This window comes from Rhipicephalus sanguineus, chromosome 1 (assembly GCF_013339695.2).
Source record: "Rhipicephalus sanguineus isolate Rsan-2018 chromosome 1, BIME_Rsan_1.4, whole genome shotgun sequence".
NCBI classification, from domain to species: Eukaryota; Metazoa; Arthropoda; class Arachnida; order Ixodida; family Ixodidae; genus Rhipicephalus; species Rhipicephalus sanguineus.
Window position 1 is genome coordinate 261,138,327 of NC_051176.1, and position 27,596 is coordinate 261,165,922.

Consider the following 27,596-nt stretch of genomic DNA (forward strand, 5'->3'; position numbering starts at 1 on the left):
CTGCCACTGTTGAGAATTTTATGTGTGGATCGACTTCATAAAGTAATGATTGCTTTAATTTAGTGCTATGAAACCACTTCTCCATAAAACAATGGTTAGCTCCTTGTATTATAATATTTTGGAATACCCGCCCCCGAAATGGGGATTGCGCAATCCCGTCCTTCATTGAAGGCTTTTTCGGCGAGTCTGTCTAGCTCCTCATTGCCCTTTACTCCAATGTGGCTGGGTATCTATTGAAGTACGATGTTGGGACCCTGCACTGAGGCATATTCCACGGTTTCTGCAATACATTGAGCTGTTTTGCCATTTTTAGAAGGTGATCTCGCATTTGTGATTATCTGAAGGGCGGGTTTGCTATCCGTACATACTACATAGTGTCGTGTCCCAGAATTGTCGCAGATAAATTTAACTGCTTCAAAAATAGCCACTAATTCTGGAATAAGTTCTGGAATAAAGACCGCAGAGGCTGACGCTTCCTCAGTGGCAGGGCCCACCTGTATACATCTTCGTCCTTCCACTGTGTCTTGTATAAAAATGATGAAGCACCATCTGTATACAGCCACTAGAGGAGCCATGTCGGCTTTCTTGCGTATACCATCTATGTCACATGTAACCGTCAGAACCGTCAGCGTCCAAGGTGGTTTTGACGGTGTCCATCGTTTATTCCCTGTACTATTGCTCGGAACGATGATACGCTGTCCTGGAGTCGCGTGACAGTCCTGTGTGTTAGTTCACCAGATAAAGGATGACTTACATGCTGCGTGAAAATTCTAAATAAATATCTGGACGTTTCTCTTGCTCGAGCTTCTGTATACACCAGATCGCTAGAAGTCAACCGTGGCAACCACATACATACCCGCAGGCTCCTTGCCAATAGCAAGTGAAGTCTTCTTTCAGGGGAGGCTAGAAGTCCGTGCGGCAGAGGCAGGGAGTATAACTCACCATGGAGCGTATCCACGCAACATGCCTCGCCATCATTTCCTCGTTTCACTGATGTGTGAATAAACGATGCCGAGATGGTGAACAGTAGAAATCCAATATCACTTCCAGAAAGCGACGTTCTTTTTCTCCCCCCCCCCCCTTTCTTTTTTGACCATTCGTCCAAGTGTTCTCGAAATGCCGGACTTCAGATTCTTTCAATGCGTGGTTTTCGGTTTCCACTGCTATAGCACAAAACAGGTTGGTGTATCAGAGTAGTAGTAGCATCACACCGAGGGAATGCGGCGCGGCACGGCCAACGAGCGAGCCTTGTATGACTCCTTGGAAACACAGATGTAGTACGTACAAGGTCTCAATGAACAGAAACGCAAATGTATACTGGTTTCGAACGCATGTGGGAAAGATTGCTGAAAGTTTTGTTACGAAATATTTTAACTAGACGTGCGAAAGCACAACGTCGTCAGCTCTAGCAATGAGCCTGCAGTAGTTAAGTAGGCCTTTTAAATGTCGCACTATGAAGCAATAATAAGAAAACTGTAATTGATGCTGGCTATTCACATATGTATTCTGAATTACCGATGATAAAAAATATAGCCACATTTGCAATAAGTAAGCATGTTTTTCTGCATGTTCCATTTTTGGAACATGCAAAACGTCAATGTTACATTTTTAGAACATTTTAGAACCTTTGTTGACTGTAAAGTGGGTATTGCTTATTCTTGTTAAATGGAGACCAGTTTTTAGTTCTTTACAGGGGCTTTGAAAATTGTAAAGGGTAATAATGCTAGCCAAAATTCGTTCTTTCATTGTGCTGGCTGCACGACAGTGAGAGCTTTACAAGCCAGCGAAGAGGTGTCTACTGCAGAAACGCGAATACAGCTTTGCTGGTAGTCCGTACCCATGTGAATGTTGCGGCCCCTCGAAGTTTTTTTTTTTTTTCTCTTGGCTTGCCACAAAGGGAAAGGCAACAGCAATCCAGCAGCATATTCTAATTCTTCCCCTTTCGCCAGCAATATATCTCCACCATAGAGGGATATCCCTTCGAATAACGCATCATTCGTATCTCGTAGCCAAATCAAACAGGTTTACTGCAAAATCTTTTTGAAGTGCTGGCGCCGGTCTTCACTATTTGCGCTTCTGTCAAATGCCAATGTTCCAAAAGAGAAGCATTCACATAAAACTCTCAAAGCTTGAAGGTGAAGAGGCTTTAGCTTCTTTATATTTCTGCCAAGTAATCGCCGACCATTTGCGATACTTTAGTTCTTCTTTGTTCATTGCAACATTACTTTTGCCTCTGGAACGACAAAACAAACATTTGGTGGGTGATGGAAGCCAAATATATACCGTTTGCAAGCATTTACCCAATGCCTTTAAATGGGTTAATAATAAAATTTACGATTGCAATGCTTTCCGCTGGAATCAGTGTATAGGTGTAAGCAAAACTAAAAAACTGCGATGTACTGGAACAGAAAATGAAAAATCATATTTTCTGTGTTCCAGCTTTGGAACCTTGGGAAGTAAAATGCCCTTTTGATAATGCGTTGCATCAGTAGGGATTGCTGCGTTGCATGGCTGCGACGTTGCCGGCGATTGTGTCACTGTGTCTCTATCTATAATGATAGCTGTTTCTGTGTACCGATGGCTAATGGAGCTCCCCTGTCGCTTTCCACGTAAATTATGTGGAGAGGCCTTGAAATTTTTTTCTAGTTAGGCTCGTTCGATGTGCACATAAGTATGAGTACACGGGCCTCTAGCATTTGGCGGCCAGGATGGAACCCGCGACATTGGAGTCGGCAGCCGAACACCTTAACCACAAGTACACCACGGCGGCATTTGCAACCTTTGGTGAACCCTTTTGACCTACAAGTATAATCGGGGACATTTGGCTTCGAGTTTCCTTTCTTGAAAACTCGGCGGTCGCACCTTCGTATAAAGAATTTCACATTGCGCTTATAGCGCGCGTGCCGTTCGTGACCTGAAAGTATCGGGCGCGCGGTGTTCAAGCGAGGAAAGGCATGCGAGATACATGACGATTATTGTTGTGAGACAGCAAGAGAAGCCCCGAGGGGCGTAACTGTTTTTAGTGTGATATATTAGCTGCGTAAGCCACACAGTTGCTCTTACAGGCGGGCAGTCAGTTGGGCCAGCCATGCGCACGGACGTTTTTGGCTTCTCAAAACTTACGCTGCTGACTCAAAGCGGTCGGGCAATGCGCCTAGCTGCAGCTAATGCTGCTCCCCCTTTTCTTCACCCTTTTTTGTGCGAATGTGTAAAGAACTCGCGCAGGAAGCGCTGAACCGCCGAAAGCTGCTCGGCCCGCAGGCCTTGTGTTGACGCCAGCGAGTCTCTGGGGGGCGGAAGACTTCATCTTTATGCAAGAGCTTGTCGACCGATATCTGCCTCGAGAACGGTACGTCGCCTACTTGTATAAACAAGCGCATCGCGTTCGTGCCGCTCTGGGGCCGAGGATGAAAGCAAGCAGAAAAAAAAAAAAGAAGAACGGGCGAACCATTTGCCGGGCGACCGAGTGTGCACTCCTCAGTCTTTTTTGCCTCACGACCCTTCGCCATCTGGAAGCCCTTTAGCGAGTGAGAGAGGGTGTGTGTGTGTGTCGGCGCAACGGGCTTTGCAGGCGCTGCCCCTTCATCGGTATTGATCATGATCACCTCGCCGCCGAGCGCGAGCGGCTTACAGCACGCCCCCGCACGCGCGTCATTGCCTGCTGACGAGTCCGCTCCCATGGGGACGACTCTGGACGCTTCGAGCGCTTCGGCTTTTGCCGGCTAGTGCAGTGATCGCGGTGCCAGGGCGTGATGGCAGCCGGACCGCCGATTCTGCCGGTGTTAGCGGAAAAGGCGCTCGGGTCAAGATCGTGCATTTCTATACTATAACGTATATGAGGTACTGCGAGTGGTAGAGCATGCTTTCTCTCTCGAACACTGTTCTTTGCTGTCCGGCCTGTGTTGTGCATTCCGATGGCGCAGATTGCGGCTTGCAGTCCCTATACTTCTGCGGACTGTATTTTCACTACCATCTAAAGGATAGAAATGCTTGTTAGCGAAAGGTTACATACTTTATGTGAAATTATGGAAGATTTTGTAAAGCGAAGCATGGATTAAAAGGCGTGCTTTTGTATCGGAAATTCAAAAAGGTACCTCTCTTTCCTTATGCACACCGAAAACTTTTGTGTCAAACTAAGTCTCTTACTATATCACGCTATCAAGACCGTCTTTTGTTCACGATTCACATAAAAAACGGCTAAATTGAGCAAGAACAACGAAATCGGCAGCCATGCAAGGCCGGAATTCAAAGCAGAAGATTCGCCAGCTGCCTTAATATTTCGTTGCTGCTCACTCGAGCGCTACGGCACTCCTTGGGGACAGTTCGAGCAAGCCTTTTCTAAAAACTCGCAACGGGCCCACTAATGTCTAATGGGTCATCGCGGAATAAATTTCCTATCCGGCGCTACTATATTGGCCGCTTTCCGAGCTGGAAAGATACTCAGCGCGCCAAGGGAGGGAGAGTGGGGAGGTCTTATTCCCTGTCCCGCAAGCTTAGGGGCATTTCAGGCTGCCGGAAACACGGGGCCGCGCCTAATAACGAGGCACGTCGGCGGGGGGCGGCGAGGAGAGAGCGGGAGGACGGGGCCGCACTAATTAATGCCGGCCAGCATCGAATTCCGTTCGGCCGTATGCCTCGCGAGCCCCATCTATCTATCAGCGCCCCTCCGGGATGAAGCGCTCAGATCGGCCGAAAGCGGCGCCCTGCTGCAGCTCTAATCAAGGAGCGCTGTGTTGCACGCTCCTTCTCGGCCTCCCTTTCCGCCTTGCGACAGCGCGCCAAGAACCGCTTCTTGAAAGCGAGGCAGGGCGCCCTCCTTCTTGCGTCGCTTCCATCTTGGGCACTCTGCTGCACACCACCAAAAAGCCTCGCCGTCACGTGCAGATTGGCTGCTGGCATTCGGAGAGGCTGCTCGCGTCGTCTGATATACACGTGCATGCTCTCAGGAGAACACGGCTGCTTCCTCCCCGAAGAGCTCTGCTTTTCTTTTTTTTTTCTGGTTTCTTTCGAAGAGGAGCTCGGTTGACTCGAGTTGAATCGGTTATTCGAAAAGCGGGATTTTTCTCCAGGGATAAACGGAAAGAAAAATCCTGATAACTTTCACACCGCAAATCGCTGCCTTCATTTTGCTCGATGTACTTTGTGAAGCGTTTTACACGCTTTGTAGCCTTCGTATTAGTCTGTTAGCGCCAAGTACCAATGTACGCGCATACGGAGCGAGAGACTGTCTCCGCGTAATTAGCGAACCCCTTTTTTTTTCCGTCGCATAATCTGCACTTTCCAATCAACCAAAACAGCCCTTGACTCATTCTATTCGTGCATGTTGTACATCTGCAGTGATGGTAGCCCGTTGGTGATTTTCCTCCTGTTCCGAACTTCGTGGGGGCAATTGTTTAACAAGCAAGTATACCTCTCTTCGAGAGTACGTGATTTCTCACGAGCGTGTCCGGTGCGCGTGAAGGAATTTCACACTCGTTGATTTCGGCAGCGGTGTTTCGTGTATACGCGCGTAAGTGGCGCTAATCATTTACTATAGGAGCTGAAAGATATTGCCGTGTCTTCGACATATTCGACGATGTGCCAGAGCTGTTTTTGCTCTGCTGCTCCAGCCCCCACTGTCGGGTTTTTGCAGCCCGGAGAGCGCGCACTTCACTTCGACAATCCGTCTAAGCCGTGGAGATGGCCCCACTTAAACCTAACCAATATCGTTTCCAGGTGCGAGGTTTTGTCGCAGCACCGTGTCGCCAGAACTGTGTTCCAGCCATTTCCTTTGTGTTTCGGTATCGCCGAGCCCGAAAACTGAGGCTGTAAGAAAATCTACCGCGCTAAATCCGGCGAGCCAAAAAAAGAAAAAGAAAAGAAAATCGCTTTCGAGAAAGCGCGGTCGTTCGCAAACGTCCAAAAATCAGCAAGACATTTCCAGGCAAGTTCTGCATTTTTTTTTTTTTGCGGCAACAACCTTTCTTTTTTTTTTCTGCCTAGCTTCTGTGTTACGCGCTCTTCTCAACTGCTCTCTACTCTTCACGTGTTGTCCCTCCCCTCTTCGCTGCGCTAACTTATTGTCGTTATTTTTGTTTTATTGTTGCAATGAAAATTGTGCTTGCCAATGGTCCAGCTAGTGCCGCAAACCGACCGGTGTCTCAATATTTGTTCGCATTTTCTTTTTGTCTCCTACCCCTATCCTCCTGCTTCTTGTGCGCCCTCTTACGTCAATGCGGCTTTTCGTGAAAATTTACATATATATTAGTTGTATAGCTCGGCGCGGAGCAACAGCAGTCGCAAATGCTGCTCCGACGCGCGCGCGCGCGTGGACGTCGCGCAGCGCACACAGCAAGCGCGCGGGAGAAGTGCCTTGTTGGAAAACTCCAGAAAAAAGTAATTGTGCGAACAGAATGTACGAAGCGAAGGGGGGCGACTCGGGGCGAACAGCGGGTAAACAAGCGGGGGCTGTCCTTCCTCTCCTCATTTTTCTTTCTCTCGCGCGCCCGCCTCAAAGCGCGATGCGGTCCCGCTGGTTCGGCGTTTTTGCCCCTCGCCACTTTGTGGCCAGGAGCCCCGCTAGCTGTCGCCGCGTGGCCGCATTAAGCCCGATTTCGCCGCTCTCGAAGGAACGGCGCACCGAACCCGAGCGACGCGTCGATCGCCTTTGCTGTTCCTCTTCCTTTTTTTTACCCTCTTGTGTGAGGGATGGCCCGGACGGTATTAAAAGGAACTGATGGTCGAGAACGGGCCATTTGGCTTCCCCGCCCACCTTCCTTCCTTATAAAGAAGCGCGCGCGGCGAACTTCGTTCTGTTGCTGCGTTCTGGGCCTCTAAGTGCGTTTTTAGAATTTTTTTTTTTGCTGGAACCCTGCGCGGGCCGACCGGCGTAGATCGTTTTTCTGATTCGGGTACGCGTAGTATGACTCGGGTCTGCATTGGCGTCGAATAGCCTGCGGGCCGGCTTGTTGTCTCCTCTTGGGATCGAAAGGCTGCGCTGCCTTTTGCGTGCTGCGCTATACCTGAACCCGTAATTCGTGGAGCTGATACCGGTGTATGCTCGTGGCAACAATGAAATATCGCTCGCTTTTATTTCTGCGCGTGCACAGCAGAGGCTCGTCGCTCGCTGTTCTTCATACATGTGCGTATTTTCTCTATTCTATAACGATATCGTGTTTTTGTTTTGTTTTTTTCACTTGCAAGTACACCTTAGTGCTTGCGCGTATTAATCTGTAGCTTTTTTAATATTTCCTGGGAATATAACAGCCGCCATTATGCAGCTTATTAGATGTTTTGTAGTAGAGCACTGCACGGGCCGATTTTTCCGGCCCGGGCCCGGCCCGGCCCGAAAACGACATGCTCCGGCCCGCCCGAGCCCGGCCCGGTGTTCTTAAATGTGGCCCGTACCCGGCCCGGGCCCGAAAGGTTTGGGCCCGGCCCGGCCCGGCCCGTTTCAGCTAGTTATGCTTTGAGCATAAAGGAGGCACTGTCCAAACTTCGGTTGTTGCGAAGATACCTGCCGCACACAAGATATTTTCTAGAGATTGTTTTAGGAACTTCTTTCAGTTTCACGACTTTCACTGGTATTGTGCATACTTTCGGTGAATTACGCGCGTAACACTCTTGCGAAATGATTGCAGGGCAATATAAAATATAATTAGTCATAGCTGGCTATTTCATGTACGCACGCAGTGCTAACCACGCAATCTCATTTTTGCATTTCAAAGAACAACTACAAAATATAATACCTGCATAAAGTGGAGAAAAACGCATGGCAGAAATTTTTAGGTTGAGTCTACACCAACTGCATACGAGCTAGGGCTGTTGAGTAAAAGTAGCAAGTCTCCTGCAGACTTCATCTATTGCACAATGCAATGAAAAAAAAGAAAACGTGCTCTAGCTGCTTCTGGGAGGGATACGCCAGGCTGGGCAGCGTTACATAAATTATAGCTGCCGTGTTGACGCCTCGGCAGGCAACTGCACCCAACATACACTACGCTTTCACGTTCAAAACAACAAGGTTCTTTGTCCCACCCTTCTTCCCCGAGTCCCCGCCACCGCACTCGGGGAAACGAGTGTCTCTATGGTCTGGCGCATCACCACTAGTAATGAGAAAATCAACAACGGCGTTTGCCCTGGGTTAAGAGTCGCTCCGCATCTTGCACTTAAAATGCACGAAAAACAGCTCGAGATATTAATGACTCACAAGTCGTGTTGGCCAGTCTACGGGCATGCGAGCGTAGCTGCATACTCGGAATGTTTCCCTAGATACCAACGCGCACATCTTGTGTACACTAATCTAGGCAGTTTACCGTTGCTTTCCTTACACGGTACCCAAGAACGTCTTTCACTCACTATAATGGCGGAAACTTATATTAGGCGTTTCTTGAAATCATGAGTAGCATACCGATGGAGCAAAATTGTAGACGTCTTGTACTGTGCAATTTCTGTGCACGCCAATGCACTCCAGGTGGTTTAAATTACCCGGAGCCCTCAACGACGGCGTCTCATATAGCCTGGGTCGCTTCGGGAAGTTAAACCCCACAAAACAACAAAAACAAAGCCACACAACGTACACACGCAATTATACTTATGCGTATGAGACCCGGGCCTACTACGGGCCTGGCTCAAGCCCGAGCCCGACCCGAGCCCGAAGATCAAGGGCCCGAGCCCGGCCCGGGCCCGATCCAAGAACCTCTTACCCGGCCCGGCCCGGGTCCGTGCAGTGCTCTATTTTGTAGACTTAGATGCGTCGTCTCTATCTGCTTTTTGATTGACATCGTTGCTAATTTTCTCCTACCATGCACAACGAGTACCTTTCTCTAATTACTGCAACATCTAAAACCGTTCACTCGTGTTCGCATTCAGTTGGCGCTCAATAGGCAGTCCTGAGCTGTGATTACGACACGTACAATACCCGCTCCATTTTTTGTTGAATCTGATTGGATGAAAAATGCCTATTATTTACGTTTTTGTTCTGGTATTCTAGCAAATACGACAAATGCTGCTTCTGTAGATGTTGCCCTCAAGCGTAACGTTTAAGGCGGCTGCCGTTAAAACAGAAAACGAGCATGGCGCTAACTATTTCTCTTTCTCTCTATATAGTTGTTTACGAATGAAACAAAACAAAACAGTTGACTTCTCAATTAGAGGCCGCAGTAATAGTGAAGTCAGACTACGTTTGGTAGCACTCATTACTTACAAAAGACGGACGGCATAAAAATAGACCATATAAACATAAAGCATACAACGAGCACTATACGCAGTCTGTGCGCGGAGCACGTAGGTATCAGTGGCGTAGGCAGAAATTTTTTTGGGAAGAGTGAGGGGGGGCACGCCCTTGATCCGACGTGGGGTCCGGGCTGCTAAGTGTGGTGGAGTGTCATTTTGTGCTCTGTATACCATGGCAGAAAAATATCGGGGGGGGGGGGGGGCGGTATGCCCCCTCCCCTCCCCTGGCTACGCCACTGGTAGGTATACGTCGACGTCACTGTCGCTGCTTTCTGTAACCGCGCACGTACTTGGGCACGTACGTGTCACTGCTGAGCACCAGACGCATATATCGTCAGCATATACAGAAATGTTTATTGTCCGTGGTAGAACCTTGGCAAGTCCAATGATGGCGAGATTAAACAGCTGAATTAGGGCTGAGAGCCGCGTCCTTCGGAACGCCACGAGAGGTGTTATAGTCAACGATTCGGCCTTTCACGGTTACCACAAAGAACGATCTTCTGAAGAGGTAGCTCCGATAATATCGAAGCATTTCTCGGCCATTAGACGAATATTCTCCAGGGCATAGAGAATGGCTTTGTGCGTTGCGTTGTCTATGAAGCTTTCGCATGGAGGAACATAGCAAATCGAAACCGGGATTATTCCCCTAGGTATCAAACTGAACATAGTATAGTTAACCTAACTGTCTTTCCTTATTTCTCTCTCCCTCTACGCGGAATGTAAAGCGTAGGTGGTCTCGACGACATAACTTCTTCCACTGTGTACTCTACGGTAACTAGGCACACAACACCGTTCCTGTGCACTATTACATAATTGTATGGGAGACTCACCTCTGATAAAGATACACGGGGAAAAATACATAAGATAACAGGCAGGCACGTGAATTGTTAAACGCAGTGCACGTGCTAACGCGCACCAGAGACACCCATTTCGTTGCGCCGTAAATGTAACTAGTAAACTCTTCTGTACAAGAACGTTTAAACCTTTGAAAAGCTGTGCATGCCTATTATTATGCTTCTGATAATGCTATGGACTGCTATGTTTATTTTTCAGTAAAGAGTAATGCCGGCATCGAAGTACTGTCTCCGCGCTTAGGAGGCTCACATGCTTGTGCAGATGCATAACTTACGACGATATACACAGACTAACTGATGCAACGTGATAACTGGGCGAGGTGCTATAGGTTCTTCTTATAACGCAGCGTAAAGCGAACGCGTCACAAAGAAAGCAGCGCGCGTGCTGCGGAAAAAAAGAAAAAAGAAAGAGGGGGAATTGAATGATTGCTGTTTTGTACAGTATCAAACGTATGTTATGTATGGGTCGGTTGAAACGAAAAGATGTTGATATGATTGCGCTAGCCTTCTGACTCGCTAAAAGGAACAGGAAACAGCATGGCGCCATTATATTGCAACAGCAATATGGCGAGTTGGGCTAATTGGTTTACGTTCACCTTTGGAAAATTAGGTTGAAGCGGACTGAAAAAACGTGAACAGTAGAAGTGGACAGGCAAGCACTGACCTGTCCAATTCTACTGTCCACGTTTTTTCAGTCCGCTTCAACCGGATTTTCCAAAGGTGAATATACTGCAACACACATGTAGCAGTTAAGCTATTTCATATCGGGCCTGCGCCATACGAAAAAAGTGGGACAAACATATGACATGTCTCGACAACTCGGCGCGTGCTCGGTTTTCGCGCACCTCCACTTTCTTGCTCCCGCCTTGCATTTATTCTTCTTGCCTGTTTGGTAGTTCAGGTTGTCTGTTAGTCTTGTTACTTTTCTTTCTACTACTTTATCAAAAGTTTGTCAGTTTATCCCCCTGAAAACCGCCGTTGCCGGTTGATTGTTCTTTTTCTTTTTCGTTCTCGATTGTAGTATTGACGTGTTGGCTATCTCTAATAATCTCTGAACTTTGTCTCTATATTTATGTGCTATGAATAAAACACCAGATCATATTTAGTGCCCGTGCCGTGTGTGGCCCTGAAGTCAGCGTTGTTTTGATGAGGTGTCATTATAAGAAGGCCTCAGCCACTTTGTATATATTTTACCGACGAAACATCTGAACCTATTTCCGAAGTCAGTGCATTCTAACAGATCGTGCCAAAGCGCAAGGTGTTACGGAGAAAAAAAAAGCAACACGATGCGGGTGTCAGACGTTTGAAAGGACGACTTGAGCACGAGACATGCACGCGTGCGATCGCAGCCTCGTTATATTCGCAATGCCCACGAACTATAGGTGGCGCGCCGTGCTTTTCAATATGGCGCCAGGAGGAGGGTCAACCCGTTTGTTAGCATAGGAACAGATAGGACGTGCGGACGTACGGACCGTGCCACTTTCACCGGATGAAGTCGTGAGCTGCGCTGGAATGGATATGAGACTAAAATACTTTCCCAAACCATGGAAAGTGCTCACCTAATTATTTGCTGCGAAGTGAAAGGTTATATTTCAGCTCCGTTACCGTGCATAACGATGCTTTGCGAAATCCTGTGCGTGCTACATAAACCTGTATGAACTAGAATTGACGTATGAGCTGAACGGCACTCCGAGGTAGTACGTACCGAGACTGCCTGACGGATTTGCCGCAGTAGTAGGCCGCCAGCGAGTAGCGCCATCGCTGCTGCGCGTGATGATGGCTTGCCAACATAAAAGTGTTCAGTGATAATACCCCGTCGTCATTACTTGTGCAGTCGAAAACGCGGAGTTACGTCTTCAACGGAACGCAAGCATTTAACATGCCATTCAGTAGCGCTTGTGTCACAGCCATGCTGAGACTCTAGCCGTGTGTACTTCACTCGCATGTTGCAGGTTCGATCAGCACGATCGAAACATGAATATCGAAAAGAATAAATACGTATGCTTTTCGCAACGTCGAAGAAGTTCGCCGAGAGGCGTGGATTGTGGCCGTGACTGCACGTTCCATCGCTCTAAGTTCTAACCATTTCGCTTTATTGGGCGAGCTCGAGCGTGTTGGCGGCATGCGGCGCTCCATAATATCCACAATAATTGTGATACATGCAATGCACAAGAGGAACTATGCTTTTATTTTGATCTCGCTTAAGGATATTATACGTTAAATACAATCAAAGTGACTTACGAGCGTGAAAGAACATTAACGCACGAGGGGACTTGAAGTGCAACTCGCTCCTCGTGAGTTAACAGCTGGTGGTTCATCGTCGCTGTCACTCTCGGTGCTTTCACAGTGTTCTACGTCCAGTGAAAAATCCTCGTCGTCAAGATGGTTTCTTTCAACATCACTGCTGAAAGCAATCTGAAGAATTTCCTCCGCCGAACGACTTCGACCACTCCGCGTCACCACGTTTACAATTAGACAGACGTCTGGACGCGGAGAACGTTTTGCTCTCAGACCGGTCAACAAGCAAATCGCTTGCAGTGTGCTGCCACCTATCAACAAACGTACAAAAACAAGCGGCGCAGCGGTGGCTATGAAACCCAACACACTGGCGTCGAGCAGACGCGTCCTCGAATGATTGAAACATCGCTCGCACGATTCGTAACAGCGCTTTGCTGACAAAGGATTGAGGCCCTATTTTAATGTATCGCCAACTTGAGATCGCTCAGTTATACATGAGCACATCGCGAGCCCGCGCGACCTCCCTCCCGCGTGCAGTGTTATGGGACTCATGCACTACAAGAAACACTGACCAATTATATATGCAAGTAAAACAGGGCGAGCTTCAACTGAATATGTCAGACGATAACATTTAACTTACCTACGTGGCTACAGAAAGCCTCGCGAAGCTGCTAGTATATGTACACTGTGGGCTAGCATTGAAAGCGCGAGTTGCCACGTATTTTCACGAAAACTTCGCGTCTCGCAAGAACGAATCAGATTTCTCGTGTCACGGAGGGCCCGGTTTGTTCACTGATGCAGGGAACATGCAAAGTCGTAGTGTTCCTTTCTTGCCAACGCGTTAACACTGAGGCTAGCACAGCCGAACAAGGGAGCGACTGCATAGTGCCGCCATTTTGTCGTCTACTAACCCTCCTCGAGAGGACGCTCCTGAATTCCGCTCGGTGGCGCGACAGTCTATGGGCATTGCGAATGGTTGGAACATTGGGCTGCTGTTGCTACAGCACAACAGTCCAATGCTGTACTGGACTACTGTGCATCGGGTCGAACGAAAGTTCAATCTGATGATCGGTTGGTTGGTCCAACTTTATTAATAGTCCGATGATCGGTGGCACATGTTTCTTTTGTTAACCTTAAGAGCGAACTTCACCCGCTCCGGAGGTATTTAACGTAAAACACGAGACGTGTTGAGCGTACGCGAGCACGTTGCAGTGTACACGAAATCGCAGGCTTGTTAGATATACTAACTATATAAAACCGTCACTTTGGTGAAGGCTTGTTAGATATACTAACTATATAAAACCGTCACTTTGGTGAATGTGAGTGTGCAGTGTAGCTCATTGCAAATTCTCATTCATCTACGTCGAGACGTCTACCGTGCGTTGGAAAAAGTGCGCCAATCCAGCACACACAGACAAAATTGAGCCACTTCCATGTTATGCTGGAACCAGTAATCACTACACGACGAAATGTGGCGCAGAAGAGGAACAGTTTTGTAACAGTCATATAAACGAATTACGATAGCTTCGTTTCTGATATATTCCTGCTTAGTGGCCCAGCCAGTGGGCAAGAAATGGGGGAGGGGGCCGTTCAAACCCCCTCCTCCGACATTTTTGACATTTTGTATGTTGTGTATGTATATGTACACGAGCACACACATACAAAAAAACACATGCACATGCATACATAAAGGGTCCTCCGACAAACTCGATCGCTACGCCCCTGTTCCTGCCTGTGTATCGGATCTTACGCCACACTATAAGAAAAAAAAAGAGTTCTCTTACTCTTTTTGGCGTGTAACGGCTACTTCACTGATACGAAATATGAGTAATTATAGCGTAGGGGGCATTTCGCAACTGCACTTGCAGTAGGCATACATTCTAGGAGAGTTTCAAACGGCCAATGTTACGCGCGCAGAACGTTCCTTTCCTCGCGATCCTGCAGGATGTGTTGTGTTGCTTCGTCGACTGTGGGCAATGAAGTTTCACAAATAGTGCACCAAAACTGCACGTGATGTGCTTTCTTCATATTACTTAACATCACAGTTATGGATACACTTGAATGTTCCTTATTGCCTGTGCGCCAGATTGAAAGCAAGAAAAACGAAATGCTGTCAGAGCTGCGGAAACAATTAAATGAAGGGGGCAGTCTTGTCTGTCGCCACCAGATTAGCGTTGTCTCTCCTGACCCTAACTTTATCAAGATTTGTGAGACATAAGATCTAAAACGTTGCCACAGCAGTTATCAGTAAAGCTTAGCTGCTGCGCAGTTAATCGAACATGTCAAGCAAGGAGGGGGATTTTTCGAAAACGTAAAATGAATTACTGCGGACATTATGGCTATAGTTCATGCAGTTATGGGTACGTTGCGTTAATAGTTATAACACTGGCTGTGATAAAATTTCTAAATTCCGGTCTTCAACACAGTTGCACTAACTAGACGTTCGGTTCACCATAGCGCTCGGTTTAAGGCCTTAAGTACTGTACACGCGCTCCCCGAAGCATTTTGAACTCACTTCGAAGAGAACCCCATAATGCGGGCACTTCTAAGGCCCAGGTGTCGAATTCCCACGAAAGCGGCTGGAGCTTCAATAATGGAGACAGTACGCTTATTAGGCATCACCACGGCACAGGAAGCGCTCTGTTGTATTTTACTCGTGCACACTGCGGACGTAAGAAAAAAAAAAGGACGTGAGCTGTGCTGCTAACTTTTCTCGTGAGGGCTAGTTTAATTGTTTCTTTTGAACACATTTTTTTTTTTTTGCAAACAGGAGAAAGAAGGCAAAAAGAGAGATTGGGGGGGGGGGGGGGGTGTTACGCAAGCGAAAGAACAGTAACGATGGGCACGCCGCGTAATGAAGAGTACTTTGTTATCATTAAAAAAAAAGACAGTTCGGTTATAGCACAGTGCGTTTTTCATATTTGTCGAAAGCTGTGTGTGACTGACAGAGGGCAATGACAACGCAGTGGTTTGTTCCAAGGACGTCATTCTGGCAGTAAGCGTATTGTGGATTTTGACGTTCTCAGTCGTAATCACACATATGTGTGATTGCTTGCTTTTATTGCTTAGCTTTTAATTATCATTAAATCAGTTCATTCTGATTCCCGGTGAGAAATCACAAAAAAATGCCTACCTTTTCTTTCTTTCTCTTTTGCGTGGTCAAGTCTTATTTACACAATGTCTAATTTCTAGCCTCCGTGCCGCACAGAGAACCATGTCAACAGTCACCGCTTGAGGAGATTTTATCGGAAACATTGGCGTCCGCGGAACGCGACATCGACACAGATAGGGCGTAGGCGGTGCTTTATCCGCAGTTCTATCTGCACTAGTCGAGCACTAAATCGCCAAAGAGCGGCCCGGCTCTGTAGGGGGGAGTATAGCTACGCGTCGTTTGAGCTCATCTCCACAATCGCGCGCGGCGTGGGTTCGGGCGCCGCTGTCATCGCCGCCGAGCCAATGGCGGATGTGCGCGTAACGCAAGTGGCCGGCTCTGCCCCGCGACCTGTTTACCGCGGCGTCGGCGGCAGAGCGGCGCTACCTCGTGCAATCTGTCTCTACTCCCCCCTTTCAATCGATACGGCCGCCGAGCGCGTATCCGCACACGCGCGTGCGAAGCCTGTGTTAATTACGACTTAATTGCTGGGAAGCGCTTCCGGGGAAAACTTTGGCATCCGCCACTTAAAGTTGAATTACCGAGCGTGCTGCGCGCGCTCGCCGGGATAATGCGGGCCCGAGGGGGGGATAAGGGGAAGAGGGGGGGGGGGTGGCGCCCCCAGCTCGGCGACAGATGGCTCCAGCGTCCAGGCCGCCGCCGATATGAGACTCGCGTCAGCCGCGGAGGAAAGGAAGGGGCCACGGCCGACTGGTTGGAATCGATCAACTCGCAAATTGGGAGCTTTGTCGCCCGGCGTGGCACGTGACAGTTCTATCTGAAGGGAAAGGAGAGCCGCAGAGGAGGGAAGCGCCGGGGCCAGCTCATCGATGAAATGCGGCGGCTGATTAAGCGCTCACCGCCGGCCAGCCGTGCTCTGTGTGCGTGCTCCCTGCTTTGCTGTTGCCTGTTCGCCGGCCGCTCGAAAGTTGGCCAGTGCGCGCGCGCGTGACTACAACGTCTCGCCGACCTGTCACGCCGCTTTGAACAAGTTCATTACGCGGCGCTCTGGAAGGGCGCGCTCGATCTGCTGCCTCGCTTCTTTCTCATTTCTTCCTCGACACGGGAGTGTTTTGTTTATCGTTTGGCTCGATTGGCGCAAGAGCACCCGTTTCCTTGTGAAATCCAAGCCACGACCAACGCCAACGGATATCGCATGTTCGGTCGTTTTGATGGGCAGGATGCCTCCTTCTTACGTACTGCGTACGATAGGTCGGTAGTCGTATCGAACAACACAACACGCATCGCCCAATCGTGCAGAAGCGCCAGTGCCGAAGGCACGAACCTTTCATCGACAGTTTCTTTCGAAGAACCAGCTTATAAGTCTGCCCGCATCACCTGTAGCCTACTTCACTGCTCCTGTTTCTTCATCATCCATCAATACCTCCATTTACAGTGACACCACAATGCTCGGTCACTTCTGTAAACGAATGCGATGATCAACCAAAAAAAGTCTGCTGACACAAGATACAAACATGATGAGTTTATAATGGTTTGATTGATTATGCATTAACTTTGACCGTCTAAAATTTTTAAACTTGCATCTATGGTTTCGAATTCGTCAGTAACAAATAGATGGGCACCATGTTGACTAGAACGTCAAGCGATACTCCCAGTGCAGAATAATATACAGCTGTCACACTAGCAATATTGAGAGAGGCTTAGTTTTCTGTCTACTTCTATACAGTCAAACCACTGTTCAAGGCAACCAGATAGTACGAACGTTCCCATTTCTGAAAGTAACTTCAGCTCCCAATCGCATAACTCCTAATACATTAAAAATCTCGAAACAACGATATGTACGCAATGTCTAGAACTATTTAATGAAATTGGGGGAGGTGGGAGGAAATGTAGGCAAAATATTGGCGTGGCAGGTTTCAGCTCATGTGATGGAAGCCATTGACCTATTAAGCTCTGCTACCACCACGAAGGAACGCCAAATGTGCACTGCGGACTCTGTTTCTACGATGCTTTCCGCAGTCAACGATTACGCCTTTCTTTGCTCTTGAAATGATATAATGTTGTTGCTATGTTTACTGTGAGAGTGTTTATTGATTTAACCAATTCAGCCTCAGGTCCTGCCGACTTCGTTCAATTCAGGTTCAACCGTACTTAAGTGTTTGAGAACACGTGACGACGCTATATACGTAAGTCTCGCGTATAGTTCGCACTCGATGTGTTCATTACAAAGGTACAGGTGCGGTCAAAAGTTCCCGGGCCGCTATCCCGTATAATTTTATGGCAGCGCGGCCTGGGAACTTTTGACCACCGCTGTATACGTGTGAGTACTGAAACTGCCTTCCCGATTTGGATCATTAGAAGCGCATTCGTAGCACCTATAATCATTCGAAACATCTAGTACTATCTATACGACAGTGAATTCAGTTTTATGCAAGTCTTTCTACTTCTCTTCTGTGTCTTTCTCTCTCTCTCCCGTGTTCTCACCGCTTTCTCTATGAACGTGTTTTTGTCAAGACCACCAAGTAGCGCGCGCGATTGGTATAATTTAGGATGCGCATATTGGCTCGCGAGCAAATTGCCCCCACTTTCTGAAGAAGTGCGACGCGTGCCAAACCAAATATCTCCTCGTCTTCGGAGAGCCCAGAAGCGACAGGCACCCACGTCATCTGAAAGGCCGCTTCCGGCGTTGCTTCGCACCGCACGAGTCAGAAGAGCCGCCAGGACGCGAGTGTGACAACGTGCCACGGTCCCGTCAGCGCGCGTCCACTATTCCGAGACAGGCGCGCTGCTGTACACATTGCGTGCCGGCGCCCCCCGGCACCACGAAGAAATTCCGCTCGGTCGCCCGGGCACGGCTCGGCCGACGCGCGCTGTCCTCGGGCGACGTCCGGGCGCGGCCGTTTAACGGGCGCGGATCGATCGCTTAATCAATCGCGGTCCCAAATAGAGTTCTCATAATGGCACCACCGCGAAGGCCGAGTGAAAGAGGAAAAAGCAATCGTTCAGCTGCAGCGAGTCGTCCTACGCTTTCGAACCACCGCGCCGGGCTGTTGGCGAGACTCGGCGTTGCTCAAATGCGATTGTCATAATGAAAATTGCGGGTTTCATTTCTTCCCTCCGCGACGGCGCTGGGACAGTGAGGAGGAGGACGCGGAGTGCTGGCGCGTCCCGTTATCTCCAGTGCGGGCCGCGGGCATTGTGCGGTGGCCGCCGAGCCTGTGTCACGGCTGTGTCTCGACCGGCGACACGCACTCGGGGGCTTTGTGGGGGAGCCTCCGGAGGAGGCGAGATGAACGATCCGGCATCGAGCGGTGGCGGGCCGCGCGAGTGGGTGTCTCGGCGATTGCTTCCTGGATGCGGCGCTCGCTCGAGAATGGGGGGAGCCCTTTATCGATTATCGACAGGTTGCCGAGAGGAAGGCAATGGAGAGAGGAACCGGGCGTCGGGATAAATCTCATCATCGCCGAAGCACGAAATTGCTCGGATGACACCGGCTGTTTAGCGCTAGGGCCCGCATTAAATGGCGCCGCACGATCGCTGTTACGCCGCCTCGCTCGGAAGACTCCGCGCTGCCTCCTTGTAAATCGGGGCAGCGCCGCTACGTTTTCTTTTTCTTTATCTCAATTGTTCGCAAAGAAAGATACGTCGGTGCCGAAGTAAGGGGAGAACTTAAAAGCGAGTTTGTCCCGATCTTCAACAATGCCCCATGCAGGTAATTGCCTAAGCGTCACTTTGGCTAGTTTCCTTGTTACGAGAAAGACGCCAGACCTTAGTATCAAGTTTCTGGTTTCCCTACATGTTTTATTCTTTTATTCGCACATCACGCGCAAGTTCACATTATTTAATAGGCTGGAAAAAACAAATCAGGTCTGCGTAGCGATAATGAGAACGGGCAGCCCGCATGACATGAAACAAGAAGTACCGTTTCGTCGTCTTGTTTCTTTTAAATAGTTTTTTTCTTATATTTAAGCCATTACTCTGGTGAAATAGCTAGATGTCCTTCTACGTAAATATTTACTGTTAAACCGGGGAACACGTGTGTGAACACATTAACTGCAAAATTCAACGTGTCCCACGCAAGGAGGTAGCGAATTCAGTTCATTTTGCCCACGATATCTTTTTTTTCTTGTGTGGTTTACGCTTGTTTAGACAGTTGATTATGTTAATTTCAACGCGCCAACCAGAGTAGGAAAATGTCCTCAGGATGTCTTACGTCGTTTTGTGCGTTAATTCCCCTTAGGTTAGCAGCGTGCGAACACGTGTACGCCAAACGCGCGCTGGGCTCGAGAGAACGACAGCGCGGCTCTGTTTTCCTCTGTTTTTTTTTGCCTTCTTTCGCCGTTATAAAGCGTTGTCTCAACGTCGCACCAAATCTCGTCGCTCGCACGGGGAGCAAAGTAGCGCGCCTTGGTGTCCGAGCGCAAGGCGTCGACACGCGCCGCTGTCGGCAAGCCGGTCACGACGGAGACCTTAACGACGGGCGCAGCGCGCGCCGCGGCGCGCTTGTCAGCGTCGTCCCCTTTGAAGCGGGCTCCGTGTAATTGTCATCCCGCGTCGCGACAATGCGGAAGCGGCGGCGGCCGGAGAGTGGGTCGCGCAGGAGTGCGCCGGCTCTCCCGTTTGCCGCGAGGCCGACGCACAAAAAGCTATAGAGCGGCAGCGCATCGATCGCGCCGCCGCGGCGGCCGCGTCAAGGGAAGCCGTCCGCTCCAGAAGCGGCGAGCGCGCACTACGACGACGAGCAGTGCGGAGAAGCTCCCCCCTCCTGCGGATATTGTCTCCCTAGCGCGCGCCTCCTCCCGCAGCATATCTCAACCTGATCGAGTCTAATGGTTTCCTGCGAGCCTGCGTTTCTCCTTGGCGCGCAGGCGACATGACAAATGAATCTGCTCCCAGCGGCCTTCCTCCCAGCCGCCCCTTAACCGAGCGCCGTCGCTCCCCCCCCCCCCCCCTTTCTTTTTTTCCGGGTATGCTCTCTACTCTTTATGAGGCCCCTTATCGAGGATACTGGCCCCGGCGGCAGCGCGGGAGAAAAGGGAGCGCAGGGATAGCAATTACGGCCGACGAGCCCTCGAGGAAGAAATAAGAAGCGCTGGAAATTGGGTGAGATTCGCGGTGAAACAGTCTCCTTCCTTCCACCGTTCTCCCGCGTCTTGTGCCGCGACCGGCGCTCTTTTTCCCTCTCTGCCTTTTTTTCGTGCCTCGGCGCGGCAGCGTTCGGTCTTTCTTGTCGGCTTGTCTACACAAGCGCCGCGCTGGCGATGAAGACGTCGATAAAGACGTCTTATGTCGCACCTCAGACGGAGCCGAAAATGGCGCTTTTCCGGCGCGTTTATCCCTTCTTTGTTCGTTGCGTCTGGTGGTTGCCGTGACTATTATGCGCGTACAAGGCGTTGCGGTCACGCGTCATTTGTCGTGGCACCTCGCATTAATATGAAACGTCGATGAGCTATACTACTATACCGGTGCTCCGAATGAGAGAGTGTTCCATGGATTTTTTTTTTTCTCCTTTTAGAATGGTTGCTTGGAGGATAGCGATGAAGCTTCACCGCCATGCTCGATGCATCACGGCACAGACCACCGGGTGACATGTCCCTCAGTGGCGGGATTGAGAAAACTATCGTTTTCGTACCGTCCGTAAAATGCGAATTTTTTTCTCCTTTATCGGGTTTGGGAATGAGCTTTGTTTTATGCGAAGCACACTGTACTAATTTGAACTGGCGCACCGTATATTCATTCATATGTATTTCCTATACAATCGAAAAACAACAAATCAAATTGGAGAACATCAAATTACCTAGCCTGCACTGGGCCTTTGGCGCAAATGTTTATTAATGAACATTTGTTTCCGCATAATTCTGCAAGATATTAGTTTTTCTTCTCATCATTTTCGCCTCATCACGCTCACCAACCTTTCTTACCTCTATCCAGCTTGTTTCACGCGTCGTTATCAGTAACATCGTTGGCATTTTTTTCTTGCATTATATCGTCATTTAATGGCGCGATGGCGTAATCATGATGTTTCAGTCATTTTGCCCGCTCGACCACGCAGTGGTTGTCATTCAGTCTATGCATTTGGCTAACTTCCTTGTATTTCCCGCTCTTTTCGCTGTCTTTCTCTGGGATATCCTAGGCTTCATCACATACGGCGAAACGCGTGTGAAGTCTTAAATAAAAGACAAGCAGTATAGTTCACGGCATTTCAAATGTTGAACGAATACACGCGGTGGTAATTTCCGCAAACTGACTTCCCCACGTAACTCAGGTGCTCCAACCAGTGAGGTCAATGGAGCGAGGGTGCGATTGAGCAGCTTAACTGATTACGCACTGGCAAGACCTTGTGAGCATGCATGTTCTTGTATGCACACGTCGGGCCTTGTAAATGTTTTATAGGAATCAACATGCGGCTGGAGGCTTTTTAGCCACTTTGTGAAGATTGCTCCGAATAACACACATATCTTTTAATCGTATCACGCTGGAGGTCGTCTGTCGCATGCGATGGTAATCTATCACAAACGTTTCTCTTTCTGTCCCATTCGAAGACACTGCAGTCTCGGCAGGGCCTCTACGTCAAAAGCCTGACGTATTCGGTTGTGGAGCTTTCATTTGCGACTCCTTTCACATAGTTTATGGAATGGACGCGAAATTTGATATATGTATCTTGTTTTCACGTTTATTCCGTAGAATTCACTCCAATATTGACTTCTCCGTCGTGTGTAGTTATGAGCAAGCATGACTTTCAGCTGCAGCATCGAGCTGCACAAATCCATTTGGCCGGACTAAGCAGCGACCCATGAAGCGGCAGCGAACCATGAAGAGCACACCAAGGCCAAAGAAGCGCCCCGATTGTGCACTTTCTGCCGACATACACACCACGCATAGATCCGCATGAGATCCTTTGCGGCACCATCTACCGAAACTAAAACTAGGGGCGGCGCTCTATAAGAGTCGACTAAGTGGACTGTCTGTTTGGGCGTGCACTAATTGGATAGAGTCGAGAGCCGCTATAGTGACGATTTGCGCTGGTCCGCCGGCTCTGGAGCTCTATGCAATCAACGCTCGCCAAAACGCGTTTAGTGCACTCTGGCAGAATATCGGCCCAGATGCATTACGCACACCGCAGTTTTAGAATAAGCGTACCAAGGATATCGTCTATTAAAACACTCGACGTGTGCCCATTTGATTCTGTCGGAAACCGCGAGGTTTTCAGGTACACCGGAATGTGAACTCATCGTATTGAGCCTTTAGAACTTTGTATGACGAGCCTTCAAAATCCCCGATTTCTCTATATTGCATGAAACACTATATATGCAATTTCTTGATTAACCGCCAATTATTTTTTTGACCTGCCGATTGAAACATTTTTCAGTAGAGAGAAAGCGAGCGTCATTTTGGATCGGGAACTTCGGTTGGCGTCGGGGATGTCGCGTCGCCGTTGTATTAGCTTATCATTTACCGCCACGGTGGATCAGTGGTTACGGTGCTTGGCTGCTGACCCGAATAGTGCGGGTTCGATCTCGGCCGCGGCGGTTGCATTTCGATGGAGGCGAAATGCTAGAGGGCCGTGTTCTGTGTGATATCAGTGCACGTTAACAAACCTCAGGTGGCCAAAATTATCCCGAGCCCGCCATTACGACGTCTGTCAAGCCTGAGCCGCTTTGGGACGTTAAACTCCATAAAGCTAACCGCTTTCTTATCCCATTATCGAAAGCGTTTTACACTCAGATGATTATAATTCAACTATGTGTACATTACCTTGTGAAGCGCATGTGGTTGGAGAGTCTTTTTATTCTTATAATCTTACCCAGCCAGACAGATTTTTGTCGAATATGTTTACCTTTAAATCATTTAAAATGCTACATTAAATAATACACTGAATTTTTAAGCCGAAAGCCTTAAATGTCTCGTTGAGCGAGCCCTTCAGCGAAAAACCGCAGGCAAATGATGAGATCCAAGAACCCACGTGACCTGCGTCAATGATAACATCATGTTGTGGTGTCACAGATCACAGAAATTTGTGTCGTCAACAGATGTCATCGTGACGTCACACGATGACGTAATCACATGACGTAAGCCTTAAGTGTGTCTGGAGCGGCCCCTTGAGTGAAACACGGCAAGCAAATGAAGTGATACAAGAACCCACGTGACCTACGTCACCGATGACGCCACAGTGTGATGATACTGTGACACTTCATAACGGCGAAACAAATCGCAGAAATTTGTGACGTCATCGTCATCGTGACGTTACACGATGAAGTACAGGTAGTACAGCACCACGCGAGGTGCAGAAAACTTCGGGGGGGGGGGGTTAGAGGAACAATGCAATTGACTAAGTACTTCGAGGTAATTTAGTGCACTGAGGCTCGTCATTTAACACTGATGTTCGTTATGTCTTGCAAGATGTATGGTCCTCTATTGTATAATTTAAGGCATTATCGAGAGTGCAGCATGCTTTCGCCTTCAAGTGTTACAGAGTGTAGCATGCTGCCGAACTTTATTGCGATAGCAATTATATGGACACTCTCGACTGGTTTTTGCCTTCGACGTCGCCGTCATGTTCCGTGTAAATCCAAATTGATAACATCCCCCCGCGCATCGTATGTTCTACCCGCGGGTAAACACGTGGGAGCGGGGGCGATGAACGCGGCTGAAGTGAAGCAGAGATCAAACGAGTCGTCCCATCTCCGTCGCTCGGAGGGCGCATGCGGTAACATCCCCCGCGTGTTAGAGCTGCCGTCGAATGCTCCAGCAGAGAGGAATCGCCACGCCCGTCCTGAACGAGCATAAAAAAAAAGCGGGAAGGGGAGGGGGGGAATGTCACTCGAGCAGCAGCTGTGAACTTTGATTCGAAGGGCTCGGTTGCGCGCGCTATCTCGGCAGGTATCAGCGGTCGGCTCGTATACCCTTCTACGTGCTGCGCTCTCAACGCGAAGAGACTGCGCGAAAAGAGCATCTCTCCCTGGAGTGGCCGTATTCTCTTACACCAGCGTTTTGTAGAGTTACGCGATATCGGATCCAAAATAGTTAGCTGCCAGCCTTACTTCGTATAATATTACAATTTGTTGCTACCGCATTCATTGCTTCGCCCTTGCGATGAAACTGTGATTTTTTGTTTTGTTCCTCTAGCAGCCTAGCTGCTAATCGAGGTTCGTAGGCCTCAAATACTATCCGAGAGTGTTCAAGTTTTTAAGAAGGTGCAGTGCTTCCTGGGGCATTGTGAGAATAATAATTGACTGGATCTTGTGCAGGCCTATATCAGAGCGTGACTTTCGCTACACAAAATAAGATGCTTTTAGGTAATCTGTTTGATGACCATGACTTTAAAACTCTTCTGAACCCGATATTCGCCCCTCCTAATATTTTCCTTTATGTACTTGTCAATAAAATTGGCAAAAGCTGCTCAAAGGCATAAGGTCTTGATTTCCGTTAGAAGTAAACGAAAGTACCCACAAGCCAGCTGTCGAAACTAAATATTGCCGAGGAATAAAAAAAAACAAAAAAAATACGGAAAGCTTTATGTGAAAGGTGACCACCATATGATGATGGGCGTTAGTCATGCAATAAATGAGTTCCTTTAAGGAATTGTTCAATAATTAATTACCTTCCCTAATCAATAAGGCACAATTTCAAAAGTTGCCTAGCTTCTAAAAAAATGACCGATAATGACAATTAAAGCAACCTGTGGGGCCATTTTTTTGCGACGAGGCGAAAAATCCAGCGAAAACTTAACACCACGCGGCTACGCGCACGCGTACCAGAGCTAGCGAAAGTGGTTTCAAATGTGCTGCGTTACTTAACACGCTGTGCATCTCTCGCTCGTTGAATAGCGGGGATTCACTGTGGATACAGACGTAAGATGCGCCACTAAAGCTGCTACTTTTTAGGGAAAGAGGGCGTCCGTTCGTTGTCTGACAGGCTAGGTCCGAGGCTTACGTTTCAGGGTGGTACAATTCTTGGAGCGTCGATGCGTTGCCACGTGATATATACATTTTTTATTTATTGCCGGCTGTCTTGTCTCCACAAAAGACCACATGTATTTACATACTCATTAGCATACAGTGATGTCGCAGTTTGTGTAAAGCTTTCTGTTTTTGCTTTGTTTTTAATTTGGTGACATTTAGTTCGTTTAGCTGGTATACCAGTAACATCGCTTACCTTCCACTGAAATCACGGCCAATATGTCAATAATAAAGCTACGTTTCTTTTTTTTCAGCCAAGCAAAATGGATGTGGCCATACTGCAATGTTGGGTCTTTAGGCACAATGCGCGCCGCAAGACCATTCTTCATAGAGCTCGACGTGAAAGACTGACCGATTGCCTTTTGCTCTGTTCTGATTGGTGCAGGTGAAGATCTGGTTCCAAAACCGGCGCACGAAGTGGAAGAAGCAGGACGGCATCTCCAATGCCGAGGCGGCCGAGCTGAAGATCGGCGAGAAGGCAGCCAAGGCTAAGGGCGCCGCAGCCGCTGCCAAAGTCTCGTCCAGTGAGCAGCCACTAGGCCTGACCAAGGCAGCTGGCGGAGCCGGAAGCCCGCTGCTTCCAGCTGCCGGCAGCAACAGCTCGTCCGCGCTGAGCGTCAACCACCACAGCTTCTCTGGAACCAGCTCCGCCAAGCCGTCTCCGTGCGGCGTCAGTGATCTCAGCAACCTTTCTTCTTCGGGCGACCGAACCGACGACAGCTCGCAGCACTACCCGCCCTCGTCCGACATGGACAAGATGGAAAACGGCACCGCGGCCCTCAGCTCGGACGGCGTGGACGCCGCGTGCAGAGAGTCTTCGCCGAGTCTCACTGCCGAGCAGCGGCCGTTCCGGGAAGCCACGACCGAGCTGACGTCCCGAACGGGAGTCGCGGCCGCCGCCAAGCAGCACGGCGATGGCTTCGGTATCGTCCCCAGCCCAAGGTCTGCGACAGTGTTGGTTTGTGACGAAACGGACAAGTTTCAGGACAGCGGGCAGGTGGAACAGTGACCCGCGAGCCGAGACTAGGGCTTGCCCATGCGGGGTGCTCGCTCTGGCAGCAGCTACATGATTGCCTTCTCCGCCCGTGGTGCACGCGCTCGTATAGGGTCCCCGCCTGGATTGCGGCCTCTGACGACAGAGTGCAGGGCGACGCTGCACGTGGCACTGCGCTGCTGGCCACGTCTTCCTCGGAAGGTGAAAATCCCGCGTTGCCGACCCCTGGCCAGGACCGCTCAGAAGGGCGCCGTGGGGACGGGGAGAGACGAGCCGTCTTCTAATGCCATGTGAGGGTGGATGCGACGTAGACGTCCCGCCCGTGTCGGAGCCGTTGCAATCTCAGACGGGAGTCGAGATGATGACGCTTTCAACAGTCACAGTGATCGCGATAGGCCCTGGCGCATTTTTTCCCCCTCTTTTCACTTCGAAGGCTGTACAAGGACCATGTGCAAGAGTGTGCCATTAACCATCATGTTTCACAGCTCAGCTATTTATTTTTTAACAGGTCACCACGAGAGCAAATGATTCGGTTGATCATTATGCTTGAAAGCGCCGCTCCCGCCACCGATTAACGCCCCGAGCAAATTGACGCTGTAGCGAGATATCACGCTTACATGGGCTAACAAACAGTTGTTGCCAACTAACTATCGGGAAATTGCTGGCAAATATAATGTGCTTGCCATTTAGCGCATTTGGCAAATGGAAAATGCCTGCCGTTTAACGCTAAATAGTGAAATTTCCTAACGTACTCGACTCTAAACTGACCCGATTTCTTGACCGGTGTTTTATCTTTTGTTTTATAAAGCTCCAATTTCGAGCGTGAACCGCTCCGTTGATAATGCGATAGGGAAATGATTATGTTGCGTTTCGAGACAAAACACGGCATCGTTGCCTGCCCCACCTTACTTCGATGTGAAGATGTCGTTATAAGGTTTCTGGAAAAAACTCCTCATTTATTTTATAACACTATATTGTCAGTATGTTGCTTTGTTTCGCTCATAATCCGTACTGCGTGATATCACCGCAAACGACTTGTCAATATTCAGGAAAGGAGGTGATTTTCTAAGGGCTCGTTTATCTTTGTTAAACACAATATTAATGAGAACTAACAGACAATAACGCCAAGGAAAGTATAGGGGGTGTTATCTGTAGTATTTAGAACATAATTGTGAAGAAAGTAAAGGGGACGAAAAGATGACTTGCCGCCGGCAGGGACCGAACCTGCG

General features: G+C 49.0%; 1 protein-coding gene across 1 annotated transcript in view; it reads left to right on the forward strand.

Annotated features, from left to right (window-relative positions):
• Positions 1-27,238, forward strand: part of LOC119378842 (homeobox protein Hox-A4) — a 129,592-nt gene extending 102,354 nt beyond the window's left edge. Inside the window, exon 3 of the mRNA XM_037647870.2 lies at positions 25,759-27,238. Coding sequence (XP_037503798.1) covers positions 25,759-26,382 — 624 coding nt within the window. The 3' untranslated portion in view covers positions 26,383-27,238. The remainder of the gene's footprint in view (positions 1-25,758) is intronic.
• Positions 27,239-27,596: the final 358 nt, after the last annotated feature.